The sequence below is a fragment of the Meleagris gallopavo genome, chromosome 5 (genome assembly GCF_905368555.1).
Source record: "Meleagris gallopavo chromosome 5, MGAL_WU_HG_1.1, whole genome shotgun sequence".
Classification (NCBI taxonomy): Eukaryota; Metazoa; Chordata; class Aves; order Galliformes; family Phasianidae; genus Meleagris; species Meleagris gallopavo.
In genome coordinates, this window is record NC_139408.1 from 11289524 (window position 1) to 11309517 (window position 19994).

At 35.9% G+C, this 19994-nt stretch overlaps 1 protein-coding gene across 1 annotated transcript in view; it reads left to right on the forward strand.

Moving 5' to 3' along the window:
• Window positions 1-14564, forward strand: part of NUCB2 (nucleobindin 2) — a 29749-nt gene extending 15185 nt beyond the window's left edge. The window contains exons 5-13 of the mRNA XM_010711117.3: window positions 1080-1183; window positions 2792-2977; window positions 3595-3685; window positions 4899-4957; window positions 6511-6603; window positions 7573-7662; window positions 8214-8384; window positions 8709-8790; window positions 10731-14564. Of these exons, the coding sequence (XP_010709419.3) occupies window positions 1080-1183; window positions 2792-2977; window positions 3595-3685; window positions 4899-4957; window positions 6511-6603; window positions 7573-7662; window positions 8214-8384; window positions 8709-8790; window positions 10731-10843 (989 nt within the window). The 3' untranslated portion in view covers window positions 10844-14564. The remainder of the gene's footprint in view (window positions 1-1079; window positions 1184-2791; window positions 2978-3594; window positions 3686-4898; window positions 4958-6510; window positions 6604-7572; window positions 7663-8213; window positions 8385-8708; window positions 8791-10730) is intronic.
• Window positions 14565-19994: the final 5430 nt, after the last annotated feature.

A 19994-nucleotide genomic window follows, 5' to 3' on the forward strand; every position in this document is an offset into this window, starting at 1 on the left:
TGACAAGTAAATACTGTCAGATTGAATGAACTGTTTCTCCATAAATAGATTTGGGATTTTTTTTATTATTTTGTTTGTTTTTAAAATATTCTAATACTACACTTCCAAAAAACATTCCATAAACAGACTAAGGCGTGTATATTTCAGAACAACTATGATCTCATCAGGGATAAACGTGCCCTAGACAGTGTTTGCTGCTTTGTGATAATATGAATACAGCACTGAGCATGAGAGTAATAGTTTACCATAGGATAACAAGTTTAGAATTATATTTTCCTTTAATTTATTTTTTAAGGCAAATCAAGTATTTTTTACTAACCCATTTAGTAAAAGCTGTTCAGAATTGTTACCCATAACATACCAAAGCACATACTACTTAAGACATCATTATTAGTTAGCATTAACAGTCAGAAAACGGAACATCTAGAAAAGCTTGTAATTGTAGAAATGTATTTTATTGTTAATGCATTGTATATTGATATTATTGGGTACAGTCCCTGTCTTAAGAAAGGAGAAATGTTTGCGGCTTTTAGACAAAGGACTTGACTCTCTGCTGTCCTATCTTTCTTGTTTTGCACAAATGAAATTTGAATTTCTAGTTATCAGATTTCAATTTTAACTATGTATCTTGCCATATCTATCTCTTCCCCCCCCCCCCCCACACACACAGAATGTTTCATTTGCAAAATATACTGGACAAGTTAGAAGAGTTAGAATTCTCAGATGCAAGTTGTTAGCTGTAATAGCTGAAGTTATAGTTATATCTCATTTATATAAAAAAAAGAAGAATAAAATGTTTTGGTTTGTAGAGCTCAACTGATTGTACATTTCCTTGCTGAAAGGCAAACCTCGGTATATTAAATTATTGTGTGCAGTGCAACACCTGGCACACTAGAAGGAGTACAGTGCAAATTGCTATCAAGTGTGCTGATCTCCAGGTAGATCTGCTTTATAAGTGTTAACATAGATAAGACACTCAAGGCTCAAAACACCTTGTGAAAGTACTGAAATTCCTGATCTTTCTTGCTTTCAAACTTACTTTAATGTTTTATGTTTGTACCTGTACCTCCTTCTTTCAGATACTGGCATAGACCATCAGGCTCTCCTTAAACAGTTTGAGCACCTGAACCATCAGAATCCTGACACGTTTGAGCCTAAGGACTTAGATATGTTGATCAAAGCAGTAAGTGCTAAATACAAAGTGCTGGGGGTTATATTTTATTTGTATTGATTACATTTTTTCATCTGGTAAAGGCAAATGCTTTATATTACTTTTTCTTTCTTTTTTAAAGGAATGAGTTGGAGTTTTCTGTTTCAGAGAAAAGTCAGTTGTCTGCATGGCACACTTGAAAGCTTTGTTGCTAAAGAGACCATTCATTTTGGCATGGATTTGCATTCATGTGCCAGTATGGCCAACTTTGGGAATAAAACACAACTTTCTGAAGTCATTTGAATTAAGCACAGTATTGAGAGAGGCACATCTCTCCCAAACCTATTTCAAAGTGATTTAAGTGTCTGATAGAGTGACGTAAATAATCATCTCTAAACTAGCCATTTGAATTTGGGGATCTGTTATACATACATCTGAAGGAGAGCAGAATTAAGATACCAGTATCAGAAGTTGCAAATATTGAACATGGAATTTGATGTCCAAATAGTATCAACAAGTGATACACCTTTTTTTTTTTTAAATTCCAGTCAGTGGTTATTAAGACAATACAGTTAAACTTAGCATAGGAAAAACCTAGGAATAGGTTTTTCAACTGCTGTGAAAAAAAGAGGACTTAAGTCTCAGTTGTATGACAACACTGCATTTCTGAGAAGGCATATTAAATTTTCAAAGTAAATGGGAAGACTCTTTAAAAATAAAATCTGTTTTAAGCTTTGTTCATTTCTTGTAGATTTTTCTACCCTTGGAAATTTTAACCTCAATTTTTCTGTTAAATTACTCTCTCTCTATATATTTACATATATATTAAAGTTTCTTGCTGTTTCTGAGAGCATCGCCTCTGAGAAAATTCTAGTTGGTTAGGAGAAGCATATCCTCAGCAGGGCAGTTCTTTCTCTTATGACATCATTTTTCTTCTCTTGTCAGCTGAGATATTGACCTGTTGTAATGGGTAATGGGGGGTAGTGGAGGTGTTAGAATCATTTATGAAGAGGTCCAATTAATCAAAAAATTGTAAATAACAGAAAGACTTTATCAGGTATGAATGTCTTACTTTGAAAAGCACTAGAAGACTATATCTTTTAATAACTTGAGCTGAAAATGATACAGCTTTAAATCTTATATATGTCAGAAATTCTCACACTTTTCTCTCCATTTAAATGGTTTTGTTGATTTAATCTGCAATAAGCTGCTGGATAGTAGCATTGTAATACTGCATTAGTAATGGAAGGGTAAACTATAAATTCTTAACTATTTGATACTGTAGTATAAGAATATACTGAGTATACTGCTTATTTTGCCCAGGACATACTTTATTGATAACTAATGAGAAAGAATACCTCAGTGCTTTCTTACAGTACTGTAGTTGCAAAAGATTTCTAAACAGTCAAACTTTTGCAAACTAGTTCTTTGAAAGTAACAAAAGGAATGAGGAAAGATGTTTTCTATCGCTGTCAAGTGAAGGAGGACCACCAACCAGTTTACTTCATGTTTCAGAGGGGAGTGACAATATGGACAGCCTTGCCCACGTACCTGAACAATGGTTTTTCACATGATAATGTACAACATGCATTAACATAATCATGTGGTGTAATCATGTGTACATAGTATCTGTATTTATAGGCTACAAGTGACCTGGAGAATTATGATAAAACCCGCCATGAGGAATTCAAGAAATATGAAATGATGAAAGAACACGAGAGGAGAGAGTATTTAAAAACATTGGATGAAGAAAAGAGGCAACGTGAAGAATCCAAATTTGAAGAGATGAAAAAGAAACATGGAGATCACCCTAAAGTTCACCATCCTGTAAGGCTACAGTCTATTCTTACGCATTTGGAAAGAGGGTTTTCTTTCCAGTTGATAATGAGAAGGATGTATTACATTTCTTCTCATGATTTGCCTCTTTTCATTGACATAGAAGCAGAGAACAGGAGTAGTGCTGAGAGCTTTAGAATACCCACCACATATACTTCCCATTCTGTATTCTATTTACTGGCAGAAGTAAATTATTTACAAAGTAGCTAAAATTCATGAAAAGAGAAAAGAAGGGTATTTGAAAATGTAGGGATTCCTGCAGGGAACTGCATCACAGCACGATTTGCTGTAGGAGCAGCAACTGAATTTACTTCAGCTGTTGTTTCTAGATGAGTCTGTGTGTCCATGACTGATAATTATAGGCATTCCTTTCCTGAGAATATACCTTTTTTTGTCTTGTCTTTTTCCTTGGGTCTTTCTATCTAGTAAAAGTATGTCACCTGAATTAAAGGAAATTATAATGATTATATTTTAAACATTACTAATTAAAAAAAAAAAAAGCCTGTCAGAGAAACTGGAGAAACTGTAATACAAGAATGCAAAAGAAGGCTGTAAAAGTACATTTAATCATCTTTTGAATATTTTTTTTCTTTGTAACCAATTTATAGGGTAGCAAAGATCAATTGAAAGAGGTGTGGGAAGAAGCAGATGGGCTAGATCCAAATGAGTTTGACCCCAAAACATTCTTCAAATTACACGGTAAGAGATTTGGTTTAACATTGATTTAATTAGCAAATGCTGTGACTTTCTTTTATGTTCTCAGCAAAATATATGTTCAGCAAATTTGCATTGTGCTGGGAAAAAGACTTAGAATTCAAGCAAGTTGAGTGAATCCAAAGATATAGAGGAGAAAATATCTGTTGTTGTCCACATCTACTGTGAAGTCAAATGGGGCCTAACTGTTGAAAATGGAATTTTGTTTAAATGCTCAAAAAATGAACCAGCAAGTAACCAGAAATAGTTGCTCAGTGAAGAAAGAGTATTTACAGGTCTGTGCTCATACACTGTACACCAAGGATAAGTCCTCAGGGGTGTGTTGATGAAAACCTGCTTTCTTCACATCTTTGCAGAGAAGTACCAGACACAATGATGATAATTTAATTGAAGTGTTATAGATTACGTCTAGCCTTTTATTTTGGCTTATAAATATATAGAAAGAAAGCCTTATTTCTTCTTTCTAGAAAGAGATTGTGAAACATAATTATCTAAAAATTTTTGGTACTTATTTTATGCATGTCATACCAAAACAGCAGTAGCCAAAATAACCTTTTCCCTGGGAGCTTAGGGCATCAATAACTTTGAATTAAACAAAAAATACTGCATAATAACACTCATTTGAAGTAGCCATTCCCTTTCTATTTCAGAGGTTTTATAACATTATTCAGAATTGAATATAGCATGCTAAGTAGATTGTTACCAAGTATTCTCTTATTTGCATTGGTCATTAAGACTAATTTTATACTGCTGTTTTTTTAAGCATTGCATGTTTATGTAGATTTTTACAAAATTCTGTTGTTACTTTGGAGTTGTACTGTTGGCTAACAATATTTTTCTGTTCACTTCTGTTATTCTTGGGTCTGTTTACAGATTTAATTGTTAAATTGGGACAAATTGTTCTCAGCTATGTTTTTTGGCAGTTGCACTGGGCACAGTCTTGTGACCTAATTCAGCTTGCTGAGAACAAGGGGCAATACTTCAGACTTATCCAATCACTTGTTACCAGCCAGGTAGTGAAAGATGGTGATACAGATCAACTGACTCTTGATAAAAGCCAGAACAGAAAAGCTGGCCTATGAAACCAGAATCTCCTTAAACTGTATTTTTGATCTATGTGGGATGTATGCACTGATGCTTAATTCATGGAGACTTTCTGTCCATAATTAACATGTATTTTCAACACTTCTTATTTTAGATGTCAATAATGATCGTTTCCTGGATGAGCAAGAATTGGAAGCTCTATTTACAAAAGAGGTAAAAAAAAAAAAAGAAAAGAAAAAAAAAAATCTGAAGGTTCACTTGTTTAAAAAATATTTGAAGGAATGCCTGTTTTTTTTTTAAATGCATATGGAGGTTTTGAACTACAAATAAAACAATTTATTTTAATATTTAAGCACACTTAATATTTATACGCAATTGTAAAAATATACAAAAGCTGGGAAAATAAAGTATTTCAAACTTAGGACTCAGATAATAGACATGTATTTGTAGATGATATACTCTTCTGCCAGAAGTTCAATTGAGATTTCATTATTAATCCTCTGGACAGTATACCTGTATAATTTGCAGTGTAGAGCTGCAAATCTGCTTTGCTCAATGCAGTCTAGTAGGTTTTGAAGCTGAGTAGCTGTGCACATTCAGAGCCAGTCATAAACCTTATAGAAAGACAAAGGGTCACGCTCACTTGAAAATACTTAGGTTGTATCTCTTGACAAAGAATCAAAATGAATTCATTTGCCTCATCAGATTTAAGTGCTGTACAATGAAGGACGACACACTGTAGAAGGGGCAGCAGGGATTTCACATTATTTGCATCTAGCTAGTTTGGATCAAAGGTACATTTGGTAAAGCAGGCAACCCCTTAGTTTCTTTAAGCTGCTCTTAAAAAGCAGAAATACTAGTACTTTTTTGCCTCCCAGAGTGGCAGCAAGGTACTACAGAAACAGCTGGTAAACAGAAGGCCTTGGCTTTTGTTTTTTTGGTAGGTTCTGTCTTGTAACAAAGAAAAGCTTCCCATGCAAAAATCCAATATTATAGCTGGCACTAATGAGCTTTAGAATTTGTTAGACTTCCTTTTAGATTTAATGAATCAGGGAATAAATATGCTTTATGCTACATATGCAATATTATAAATCTGAACTACTGTAGAAGTGAAATTTTCAAAATACTAATTTTTAACAGTACGTACTGGTTGTTGTAATCCCTTTATGTGCTAGAAAAATGTACAGCAGTCTTTTTTGACAAGTGTGTCCCAGCATTTCACAGTGTTGTGATTTAAAAATTAATAATCTGTGGCCTTTTTATCTATGACAGAGAAAGCTAAGCTAAATTGCTTAGAAAACTAAAGAGAAGCAAATAAACGTGTGAACTCACCAGAAAGACTGTTTAAGAAAAGGAGTGGACAATTGAGCTTAGCACTCAGTTTATCTTGTGATATCCTGAATGCTTACACTGTGGACAGCATGCTCAGATAAAAAAAAAAAAAAATTGCTCTTTCCTGTTCAAGAAACTCTTGAAACTCAGTTTGCTTTGAATCAAACATGTATGCAGACTGCATGCTGAGGTCGATGTCTAAAGCACTGAATTTCAGCAGACCACGTGAATTAACTGAGAACTTCTTCCTTAGCAGTGATGACATGCTCACTTGTTACTTAAATACTATGGTAAAAGAAGAGATTTACACTTATACACATGCTTGGAAAAATGATGAACTCACATTTTCGTCTGTCTCAGACTACTATTCCAAATCCATCACTTGAATGAACAGTCCTTTCTCCAAAATAACATTTGCTAAATTTGAATTTCAGCTAGAAAAAGTTTATGATCCAAAAAATGAAGAGGATGACATGGTTGAAATGGAAGAAGAGAGGCTGAGAATGAGAGAACATGTAATGAATGAGGTATAGACTAATGTTTAACAAAGTTTATGTTTTCCTACTATATTAAAAAAAAAAATAGTCCTAATACTGAGGATTTTCTAAGTACAGCAGAAGGGCTCAACATTGTTATTAGTACTGAGATCAGAAAGCCACAGTTTTCAGGCCCTATCTTAGGTCGATGTAAATGCCTGCAGACTAGATCTGTTTTCATTTAAAGAAATTCCAGAGGAAGACTTGTACTACAACCTCACTTTGCAAGTACTCAGATTTAATACAAATTCCCAGTGAATTTTGTTAAACAGGGAGGACTGTGAATGTCCTCTTACACTTGGCAGTAGGGTAACATTCTGTGGAAAGACAAAGGAAAGCACTATCTTCTGGTTTTTGTCCTTTCAAAAAAGACAAGTGAGCTCAAGGCATTATTTATGACTGTGAGTATCATTACTGGTTCTCATTAGTTTTTTCTTCAGGAGGCAGAGGAAAGGGAAGAGGATGTTTTGAATCCCTCTTTTTTTGCATGTATTTTTTCTCTATTCAACTTTATTTCTTAAGCTTGAGGATTGGAGCAAGCCTGGACTTCTTTTACTCATGAAGGAAGGAATTTCTTCTCTTCCCTTTAAAGGTTTCTGACACAGTTTCAGCTTTGTTTTGAAATCTCCCTATCCAACAGTAGAGATTGCTCTGACTCAGAATTATACTGTTATTACCAAAAAGCTACAATTTTTTTTTTTCTCAAAAACATCAAGCATGCTACTATAATGCACTGGGGCTGCAGCCACACGTTTTTCCGATTAATTCCAAGTGAAATGTGAGGATTTACTTTTTATTTCCATTTTTATTAAATAAATGGCTTATAAGAAACATTTTTAGAAGATGTTGCAGGCATTCATTTGAAAATGGGATAATTTAAAAATAAAATGGTTGCATGTGAAGAATTAAATGTTTTCTCCACCAAAACCCAACCTGAGTTTAATTTTTTGCTTCAAACAGGTTGACATCAACAAGGACAGATTAGTAACTTTGGAAGAGTTCCTGCGGGCTACAGAAAAAAAAGAATTTTTGGAGCCAGATAGCTGGGAGGTAATGAGAATGTATTCCAAGTGCAACATACTGTACTATTACCATCACTCTAACCAGGAAACCAAATGGCATGTGTCTGACCTTTGCCTTTTTTCAGTCCTGTTTTGGTATGTGTGTGGTTAAATGCCCTAGCTAAATGCAGTGTACAAAATGTAACAGACTAATACAGTACAGATGTAATCTTTGTGGTCCACACACAAACAGAAACGGTCTTGCACTGCCACCACGTGGATCCTAGATGATCTTTATCCACATCTTTTCAAAGATAAAATGCACATTTCATTTATGAATTACTTTAAAGGGGGAGATACGAGCTCAGTTGGAAGCAAGAGGATTTTTTTCCTCCCACCTCTGAACTTGTAGTAGAATCTTGCTGAGAAAATAGCTGAGAAATAGCTATTTTACTGTTTAAGTGAAAATAGTAACTCTTTACATTATGATTAGTGGCTTCTAGTGAACTGTACAATTCAGCTAATGATTATTTCAGTGGAAAGATAATCAAAATAGTTATGCATTCCTACCCAAATATTCATCTTTGTATTTTTTTGCAGACACTAGATCAACAGCAGCTCTTCACTGAGGATGAACTGAAGGAATTTGAAAGTCATATTTCTCAGCAGGAAGATCAACTTAGAAAGAAGGCAGAAGAACTTCAGAAACAGAAAGAGGAGCTTCAGAGGCAGCAAGACCAGCTTCAGGCTCAGAAACAAGAGCTTCAGCAGGTACGCTTGTGACAACAGTATTTTTTCTCTCTCTTCTGTGTTCTTAAATGTCTAAAGGCTTATGAGAGTCCCCAGCTTTGGAGCATCTTTCATCTTGATTTCTCTTAGGAATCTCAGTTGAATTTTAACATCAGCAGTACTGCAGCATGTCATAATCCATTACTTCAGGTTATAGCAAACAGTGAAAGCATCTCAACTCAGTAGTTTTCCCGCTAACCAAGACTCAATGTAATGATGTGCATCTGTTTCCTGTGTGTATTCACTTAAATCAGAGAAAGTTGACAGAGTAAAGTTTTTCAACTGTGTTACTTTGTTTTTCACCAGGTTGTAAAACAGATGGAGCAAAAGAAACTACAACAAGCAAATCCGCCTGCAGGACCAGCTGGAGAACTGAAATTCCAGCCCCGTACGTATCTTTCTGTAAAGTTTGTGTACTTTAGGATCTCTGACATTACAGTCATTAAAAATACATTTTCTGTTCAAACTATTATAATGTAAATGTATTATAATGTATAATGTGATTTTAATGATCTCTGTAGGGAGGCTCACTAAACTGTCTTTAAGATAGAAGTATGGAAGCCTTTTTAAATGTTACTGAAATCTCAGCAATTTTATATTTATAGGGGGGAAAAAAAAAGTTCTAACTTATAGCACCAGATGGACAGAGAAAGGATTGCATTTTTTTGGAGTGTTTTGCATGTCAGTCTAAAAATAGTGAGATCTAGGATAACTCTGATATTCAGAGAAGAGTAGGAGCATACAAATAACCACGCCTATCTAATGTCCTATGACTGCATTACCAGAGATAGGTGCATTAAATGTAGTTTGCCTTGTGCAAACATGTTGTAATATACCTCAATTGAGTAGCAAGAATGTGAAATTACAGTAATTTAAGCTTCATTGCTTGTTGTACAACCATGCTTCTGATCCCAAGATGTCTGCACAAGCACTAATGTTGGTGCACCTATCATTTAATGGCTATCAGTAGTTAGGCAGCTAGATGAAAGCTGTCTCTTAGCTGTTATTCTCTTAACTGTATCCTGGAATTCCAGATTGTAATCCAGAATTGTGTTCCCAGTCTCTGACTGGGAAACAAATCAAAACATTGAAATGCTTTCAACATGTCTGTCCTCTCTGCATTTGAGCACAACACGATGTGACAAGTTTTAGACAACATGAGCAACCAATTGCTTCAACATGCACAGACAATAAAGCCACAATAAATCATTCCATATGATTATTGGTAACAAAAAAGTGGTCGGGTATATTTTAACACTTCTTACCTCTGTTGTTCATACATCCAAACATTTTCCTCCCCATCTAGAAACTAATATGGCTTTATTGGCTTCCATGTTTATGTGCTAACATTATCAGTACAGCTCAAGGAATTTTTAACATCTTGAACATAAAGCTTTGGGCTGTATCCAGTCAGCCGTTTGAATATTGGAAGGACTTAACAGCACCTGTGGGGCCAACAGTGAGGTTTCAAACCTGAAATGCCATTTTCAGTGATTACAGCTCACTTTGCTGAGTATCCTGGAATTATATCCTCAAGCTACTCAGTTTTATGTGCAAAGCAAGAAACAATGGAATTTGAACATCAGTTTCGTTTTGTCTTTCATTTGCTTCAGAGCTTCTTGGGGCTAATTTTAATTTATAACCCTTAGTTATGATAACTTCTCTTTATCTTTCCTTCAGTAAAAACACAGTTTGTAATAGCAGATCCCTTGGACTTGGTTTAGTGATACATTTTTTAACACTGGCAGTAACTGATAGCGTTCTTAAAACTTGTATTATTTTTATGTAAAAAGTTTTTGTGAAGTCATTAGACAAGTATCCTAAGCTCTCATTTTATTAGCCAAAACTATTCACTATTCATTGTCTGTGTTAAGGAGGTCCCAACTATGAAAGCTAGCATTCTGAGGGTGGCAAAAGGAGATAGTTGTACAGATTGTCAGAGCAGTAAGGATTAAAATACAGAAGCAAGTTGTTCATTTTTTTTTTTTCAAGCTTGCCATGTTAAGATTAAAGGTTTCATAAACATGTAGTATGTTTTAGAAAGAACAGATTAGTATCCAAAAAGAGATTATATAAATAAAAACATTTTTACTGAAAACAAAAGCAACTAGTAATCTAAGAAATTCTCAATATTATCATTTTGCAGCCTGTTGGGTAAACTCAATCTGATTTCATTGTTAGTCACATAAGTTCCAGCTTCCAATTACAAAATAAAAACAGGTGGTTCAATTTGATTGTCTGTACACTACAAACATTACTTTAGAGACTTCTCACATGTGGAGCTCATTTAATTGAGAAATTTTAAGCAGTTTTATTCCTGTTTTACAGCTGGCGAACACAAAATTGAAGAAGCACCAAAACATCCTGCAGGAGGTGATCAGCCTTTACCACCAGGACATATCCAAGAACCAGCTGCTAGAACTGATCAAGTTCACCCTTAACCACTCGTGCCTCAACTTTATAGCATCTTTATTATTTTGGGGGGAGGGTAAAAGGCAGGAAAGGGAGAGGGACAAAAAAAAAAAAAAAAAAAAGGGGTAATGAACTCTCCACTTTCTTTCCCAGATTGTAAAATCACCGGGAATGTTAGAGATTAAATATCAATCAGACTTGAATCATAAATTAATTTTCTCGGCAATACATCCGTAAGAAAGGCAGCGGGGATCATTTAGCAGCTATAACGGGGGGAAAAAAATAAGGAAACTTATTATTAAAAGTTTTTATGGCCAAGGGACTCAGCTCTTGGACTGCTCTGTTATTAAAAGAGGGAGGAGATGTCTGCCATTGTGTGTTTAGCTATGAATTGCTACCTTTTCTGAGAAGCAGCAGCAAACTGAACTGAATATCAACTTAGGTCTTGTTTTATGTAGAAACTCTTTCCAGAAATGTTGAGAAGCAAAGTACAGGGAAACAGATTATAGACAAAGGCCTACCGTTTCCAGTACTACCAACCACTTTCTTCTTTTGAGACCAAATAAAAACGAAAATTCTTACGCTTAACTTTTAGAAAATTTGCACTTTCTAAAATTTAGCCACCACAATTGCATGGAACAGTGAATACTTTTCATGTTTACAGAAACCTAAGAATTTCACTGTAAGCCTTCAAAAGGAATACTGTACTTCTAGTGGATTGGTCTGAACTCTCCTTGTTAAGAGTAATTCTGTGTAGCAGTTGGCTCACTCATTTGGCTCTGGGGATAGTTCTTTTGTCCCTGTTTCTTTCATCAGGTGCCAAGTGATCTCAAAATTTTGCATGCTATTAAATAAGCTTTTTATGTTGATGGAAATATTGTACAAAACAGAACAAGACTCACTGTCTTTTTCTGCACGGATTTTCCTACCTCTTGTGGTAGTACCAGATTTTTCAAAATGCACCATGTGCTTCTAAAAGCTCTTCTCAGACATGAATCTTTGACTTGTTAAGAGTCTCACTGTTAGTATTTGTCTTTCAGCAGTTAGTTGATGTACATTTATGAAATGTCTAAAACAAGGGTGCTACTTGATTGTATTATTTTGGTATAGAACCAGGATAGCTCCCTCATATTGTAAGCCAAGATTTTTCAAAAACCAAACAAAACAACCAACAACAAAACAAAAACTCGGCAGCAGAAGTTGTCTTTCCTGTGGGTTTTGCTATAATGTTGAAAAGCTGTGTGATTGTCCTTCCTTGTCATCTACTTTAGACTGAGTGTAAAGCCTCCTTCTTTTTCTAGCTTTGTGTTTGTTGTTGTTAAAAAAAAATATGTATTGCTCTGATTGTATAACGTTGGCTCTGAACTGATATACACACACCTTGGCAAGCATCCTTTGTATTTTCTTCCACTTCTGTGGCTAATTGCTTACACTGTCATTCAAAGAGATCATTTGGGTTTTGAGCAAAGAAGCAGGCAGGCATCTCCTAAGAAAAGATGTTCCTGTCAGAGTAATACTCAAATATTTTAGGCAAACTCAAAGACAGGTGGCAGTTACTAATATTTTGTATTGATATTTGATATTTAAGTTTCTTACTGAAGACTTCTGATTGATAGAGGCTAGTCATACTGCTTACATGCTTAGTGCTTCTTTCAGCAGAATTGAGCATATTCATGTTCTTTACACAGTGTAAAGAAACTCATTGCTGGAATAGATTAGGTTTCTTTATCTATTTCATCTTGTTAATTACATTTCATTCATTTATACCGATCCAGCAATTAGATTTACTTTGTTGTTGTTCTCTCTGTACGTTGTTAGTATCTTAATTTGTTTCTAATTTTAGTTTCAAAAGCCACTGTTTGTTACTTCTATGTAATTCTAACATCAGTTTATATCATTGTCAGGAGGCTGAAGTATGTTTCCATAACTTTTTGAGAGAACAAGACATAGTTACAGCTACAACCAGAGTAACATTCCCCAGTGCAGCGTCTTGGCCTTAGGGCTGTAAGCATAATAATCAGGAGCAGAGCAAGGAAAGAGGAGAACAATGAGTGAGTTACTCTAACACCACAAAAAAAGGAGGGGACTTTTTTCCTTCTCCTTGTACCACATGAAATTTTACAAAGAAAGAACGATACAGCAGGAGATGTTTTCAGAGAATCAAGGACTGAAACTTTTATTCTGAATGCATTTCTACCATACAAATCATTCTTCCTTCACATTACATCTGCCTCATCACTGTTATTATAGGTAATGCAGTGTATGCTCTCAAGTGCTTGCCATAGTTCAAGCTTTGTTTTCACTGCAGTGCAAACTACATTTCAGTTTTAAGAATCTCACTGTCCCTGGAATGGAAGAAAAGCATTTTATCCCCTTTACATTATTTACTTTTAAATACACGGAGAATTTCATAAAGAACTGTTGTAACATGGCTGCTGAACTCGTCTCATGCTAGCCACAGGGTAGTGTCAGTTGTGTCTGAAGCAGATGCCTAGAAGAAGCCAGAGTTTTCATTTATTATTTCATCACGAGTTAACAAGAGTTCCCAGTTTTACATTTCAACTAACCACTGAGCTGCATTCAGCATAAAATAAGGCATATCTTTCCTTCAGTTGCTGTCTGGTACCTAAATGTTCTTGTCAGTGTTAATTTTAGTGATAGGTTTGCATTTTAACAGTATACTTAGGTTCAGTTTTTAGAAGTAAAAACAGGCAGTTTTCTAAACTTTAGAATTATTGATCGGATTTATCTCTAACAATGATCAAAGTTGTAGTCCGGCTGTCAGATGTTTGTGCTAAATTGTGAGGAAGTCAATGCCTTAGTTCGCAGTAACACTTAAGTTATTTAACTCCTACTGAGCAGACCCTAAATTTGCTGCCTAAACATTTTTGAGATGAGAGTCCAAATTACAGATTCATACTTGTTTGTCCAATTCAGAATCTGATATGAATCATTATCTGTTCCACTTGTCTGCATAGATAGTGAGGACTGAGTGGTTATTTTCCCAGAAGATGGTCAGTCAGGTCTGCTCTACCAGCAAACAGGCCTGACCTGATACTACCCATCTTGTTGTCTTCTGGGGAACGGACATTATTCTTCAGACCCAAGCTAACGAGGTCTCAATCTGAGCATAATCAAATTATTTTTGAAGATTAATTCTGAGATAAACTTTATCTCACTGTAAGGAACATCCGACTTAGACGTTATGCAGCATGCTAAAGTCATACCTACACATGGAACATGTAACTGATTTGACCCTTTTTTAACACGGCTTGTTTTCAACGATGACATCTTTCATTTGATTCCCTTGTCCACAACAGAGACTGAAAGTATTACATTATCCACTTACAGCATGTTTTCTTCTATGGTATGGATTTCTCAGGAGCTTTTTAAAAGATTAAAAAAACCCTTCACTTACAGCTATGTCGGGAAGTAGAATGCTATAATTGCAGATAAACAAGGGACTGGAATATCATGGGCACCAGTGCTTTCACCTGTACTCTGTTTTTCCTTTAGGAGGTGATTTACAGGAAAATTGAATGTAACCTCATAGAGGCATCAGTTTCAAGACAAAGATGCAGATATTTTGTTCTGTACTTGGCTGGGATTTCAGTAGGAGGATTAAGGGGTAAGATTTGGTCAGTGGTGTATAAATTTTTATCTTCCAGTGCAATATATGTAAGAAAAAAAGCCCCAGTCCATAGTTTGTATTGATTAGTTTTTAACTGGATTAAACTGAATCTCAGTGCAGTCACGGACTTACAGTGTTTTATTTTAAGTGTGTGAGAATGAGGCAACTGCTGCCAGCAAGCAGCACCACAGGCAAGGAGCATTCCCTTCTGCTTCCTCCTGTCAGCCCACTGGTTTGGGGGCCAGAGAGGGGCATGACTCAGTGCAGCCCCAAGTCTGCTCCCAAGAGAGAACAGGTGATGTTTCAAGGTGCTGACACTGCATTGTTTTTGAGTTTGCATAGGGGGTGAGCATATCCAGCCAGGTATGGCTGGGCAGGCTTTGGGCTGTGCACAAGCATACAAAGTCTTTGCGGCTTAGATCTTGTGTATAAGCTCATTTTTGCCTTCCTGTTTGTTGCGTGCTTTCTGGAAAGAGGTAAAAATATTTCACAAACAAATAGACATCTGTTATTCTTCCTGACACCGGCTGCATCACCACAATAGCTATTCACTCACTAAATAAGTATTTGAATGCTACATTTTCTGTATTCATAAAAAAATAAACCGATGAAACTGCACCACCATGAGAAACTAGGTGTTAACACCACATACTTCCCTGAAGTGTTCCAGTTCAAAAGAGAAATCCTGGAAAAGTAGAAATACCCATGAATTACAGTAGCAGATTTTGCTATAGCTTGCTTTGTTTTCATTTACAGATTCTGCCTTCAAAGCCAGGTATTAGCCATTTCAGGATGTCAGAATTGCAGTGACAGTGTGTATTTTGGGGAGATGCATGGGACATGATGGCTCATGGAACTTCCATTGTGTACAGTATAAGCATAGTGTTGGTAAGCACACACTGAATAACAAAAAGACAATGTATGGTGACATTCTTCAAGGAAATTAAGCTCTGAGGTGTATGGAGTGTCCTTTTGTAATGTAAGCAAAGTAGGTAGCAAATGCCAGGAGTTGTCATTAATGTTTACCTTAGAAGTCCTTTCTTGTTTGCATCTTCAAATATCTGTTGCTAAAATTAAGAGGTAGTTGTGTCATAGCACTTAAAGATGAGTCCCATCCGGAAACACAGCAGCACTTATCAGACCTAGGTTACATTTCTAAAAGACACCTTATTTTTTTTGCTACTTAATAGGAAATAGTGAACTAGCTTGAGTCTCGTAATTTACACAATTGCAGACAGCAAGTACCAAAACAATTTACTAATGCCCTAATGTTTTAATGCCTTAAAAGCTGCACTTAAATGATGTGTTAAACAGCCTACATACTTGCTTATGCAGTAAAGCAAAATACCATGATGGAAAGAGGTTTTCTTTTTTAATTATTTCTTTTTCCCCAGATATACCCAAGCTTCTAAACCTGGTACACTTATCATTGACAAATACAGAGAGCAGCATTACAATGCTGATCTCTCCACACATTGCACCTTTTCCATCATATCAAGAGACTCTCAGTCTGAAAGACTGCATCGTGACTGCTGTTCAGCTGCCATTTTAAACAGCTTATGTTCATTCAGACTTGCATTACTTTAACACATAACAGTTCACTAGAGCTACCTTCTAGGCAACTGCACATAGAGTCATTTCTGTGTTATAGATGGAGAGAGTATACAGTTTCCCTTCTAATACATCATTTTACACTTTCCCATTAGCCTATAATTACTATCAACAGCATATTAAGAGGGCATCAGTTTCTATGTTCCCTGGAACAGATGACATTAGAGAAAGCAGGATGGAGGCACAGGCAGCCCTCCAGCATCTGCATCATACCAAGCTACCCTGCTTCATGAATTCAGAGCCCATGTAGTCAGAGAGGAAGTATTATTCAGCCATGACTTTGATACTCTATGCAAACTTGTACACATGGAAATTTCACAAAAAGACTCCATACACTTGAGTAGCAAGGAGTGAAATTCCTGAGCCTACATCTATACTAGAGACTATTCAGACATTGCCAGTGCATTGAGTACCACGGGGAAGTGCCACAGCACCTGTTTTAAAATCGAGTGATTTCTAATCGTGTACAGTCACATACCATTTTTTTCCACTAGAGGGAGCTTGAGATTAGGATTACTGAGCACTCTCGAAAGCACGTTAAAAAGCAGTCTGGTGGCATAATAAAATAGGAGGGTGAGAACGAAATGATCCCTCAGGAGCCAAATTAAAGCTGACACGTTTTAAAAGGGCTCTTTTCACCCTTTTTCTAAGAATACATTTCTTAAAATATGCTGTTTCCTTTTTGAAGAGACTCTGAAAGTAAGAACTAAACGAACAATGTTTTTCCTGAACACAGACATCTCCATACTGTACTTGATCTCCAAGTACAATCCACCACATCTGGACATCAACACCATGCGAATCACCTCGTATTTTAAAAAGCCCAAGATAAGAACCAGGAAAGGATACTGTTCATGTTTACCCTTCTCTTTCTAGTGAAGGATCCTACTCATCAAATAGCAAAATAAAAAAAGGTAGTGCAGCACAATTTCTGTCAAAAATACAGCTAGGAGATGCACATATCAAGTCATGTCATTCCCAACGCTGCTTAAGGACCAGCTTCTCCGGCAATAGTTGTAAGCTGCTTCATATCAGTATTTTTTGGGAAAATTCTAACGATGAGAACTGAATATATCAGAGCCAGCTTAGGAAGGCTAGTTTGTTCAGTCTTCAAAGCTTGCGTGGAAGAACAGTTACCAATAGTCAAATGAACTGATAAAATCATGATGTTATGAGAACCAAGATAAAGGGATACAGTGTTGTGGTCAAAACACGCCTTAGGTTTTTGATAACATTTCCCTATTTCTCTAGTTTGTCTATGGTCAGTGTTATACTACTTAACCATAAGGCCACAGCTCATTTTCACCTACAATAGCTTTATATTTCTTTATCTAAATACAGTCTTTCTATGAATTTTACTTCTTTAGTGAGAAAGAATGAAAATCTATGCTGTGTTTACTTCTTGTCCAATGAATATTACAGGTTTATCAATAATTTCAATTACAAGTTTGAATATTACAAGTTTATCAATCAATATTCACATATGATATTCATGGTGTAAGTACTTTTGCTATGTTCTTACCTACAAGAAAATGTTAAATAGTAACAACTCCTGTCTTCACTGCACGTATCTAAGGTTCAGCTCATATGTGCACGTGTACACATGCAAAATCAGCGTGCTTGAAGAGAAACAGCTTCACTAACTTATTTCCAGGCTACTCAGCCATCACAATGGAGTCACAATAGAAAGCGATAAGACAACCTTTGTATGCCAAGTCAGAAAAGGCTATCTGCATTCATCTGACACCAAGTTGATTAAGATTTCCAAGAAGAATCTGGTTACTACTGTGACTGTTATCTGCCAACAGGCCTTTCAACAAGTTAAGGGTTCAACTGTCTTTGCAAACAACAGCAGTGTTTATTAGATATTGTGAGTCACAGATCACTAACAGATAACATACTTCTGGGTGCTAGCTTGAAAGTCACATGTATTTGGGCTCTCAATTGCTGCCATCCACGACTTATGTTCCTTCAGGTTGTACACCCAACACATCTGTTAGGAAGCTGAAAAATGTAAGTGTTGTCACTTGTTGGCCTGGATATCTTTCTTCGAAGAATTATGTTCCAGGCAGATAGAGAACATTCAGGTTTTGTTGGATGGGGTTTGTGTTTTGTGCTCGCTTTATTTATTTTAAGATGGTAGATGTAAGAAAAAAATCATAGTGAGCAAATAGAGAACTTTCAGGAAGGTTCTACTTGTTTTGCCTCAACATGCAGCAAGTCTGCTTCCTCTGCTCATAAGCCACCCTTTTCTCAGGGCATTTGTGGTGACTGTGTTTTCCAGTAAGGCACCTTTTTGCAGAAAATAGCTGTACTGTGGACAGCCAGCTTCACATTCACAGATGCATGAGGATGATGCTGAAGTGGATCAGGAAGTGCTCCTTCTGATAACATTTCACAGGCTTTCTCACAAACTACCTTAATTAAGCATTATATAAATATATAATTATATGTGTATATATATATATATATATAATATATATATATATACACATATACACACACACACCATCCCACCCAGATCTGATTCACATTTTTCCCCAAACCACCTACACAGCACTTGCAAACTAAAACATGCAAAATAATAATAATATACCAGATACAGATTTAAATTTAATTTGAAATGTAGGTTCAGCTTCAAAGTTAGCTTGAGAATTTCAGCTTCCACAACATCTGTATTCCTAAATCTAGAAATCTGGGAACCACGTTCCTTGAGCAGACTTGAGAGGTTTTAGAGTTTTTAAGAAATGCTTCCATAAATAAATAAATAATTAAATGATAGTTATTTGAGTTTTTGAAGTATATTTTTGAAGACACGTGGAGATATTTTTGAGTAGTATGACATCGCTGCTTTACCAGAAACTAAGTAGATTGTTTCTTCTGCTGCAGGAAAAGTGCTTATACTTCATAACTCACCACCTTTTAAATTGTGCCGGTGCAGCTGTTTTGTGGGCTGTGAGAATCATTAGTAAAGGAACTTGATGAGTCAGATTAATTTTCAAGGAAAATGTAGCATGTAGTTACGTCTTTTGTTACAGAAGCCCTGCACCTGAACAATTATTGCACTATTGTGTGTTCATTTTCTTATATAAAGAACTAGAAGTATGTTGTATTTAGGCTGTCAAAAGAACATCATGCCTCATGCTTATTGCATTTCTGAGTAAGACTGAGCAAGACCTTCTTGCTTCCTGTACAAATACCCAAATATATAAATACCAAGGCTGTGAAGAGCTCTATATAATTGAGTTTCTTTGACCTCCTTTTCACGTTCTTATCTGCTTATCTGGCATTAGAAAATACTATATCATCTGGGCCCTATGTTTACATAAGTTTACTAAAAGCCACAGATACTGTTCTTGGTCTGTGAGCCAGAGTACAGAACATGCCTATCTCTGAAGTGATTCAAACTACTGTTTCTGAAGAAAGACACAGTCAAGGATTATGTCAGCCAGGAGTTTCTGGGCAGCTGAAATGATTGTTTCTACATAAAAGCTGTGCTTCAGATAATTCCTACAGCTTTCACGATTGACAAAAAAGAATTTGCTTCAAAAATAATGCAGAAGGCCCTGGGAAAACTTATCACAAAAATCCATGTTAAGACTTCCAGGAACATATTGTACATTTTTGGGTCCTTTCCTTGCAAAGAACTTATAGGACATAATTGGATTTAACTTGAAAGGAAATGATTTTGTTTCAGATGTACAGAACCATTTGGGACAGGAAGGTATAACTTAGGAGTCACTGGGCAAGCATGATTGAGCCCCAGTTTGCTATTGAATTAGTCCACAGTGTGCTCAAGCTGATATATTCTCTTGGCATGTCATTTTGCCACTGAGACTCTTTGCAGAAGTTCCAACAAACCAGTATAAACAAAAGTTGAAATGGAATTACCTGAATAGTTTTATTTCAAATGAGAGGAAAATGTCTTACTCCCTACT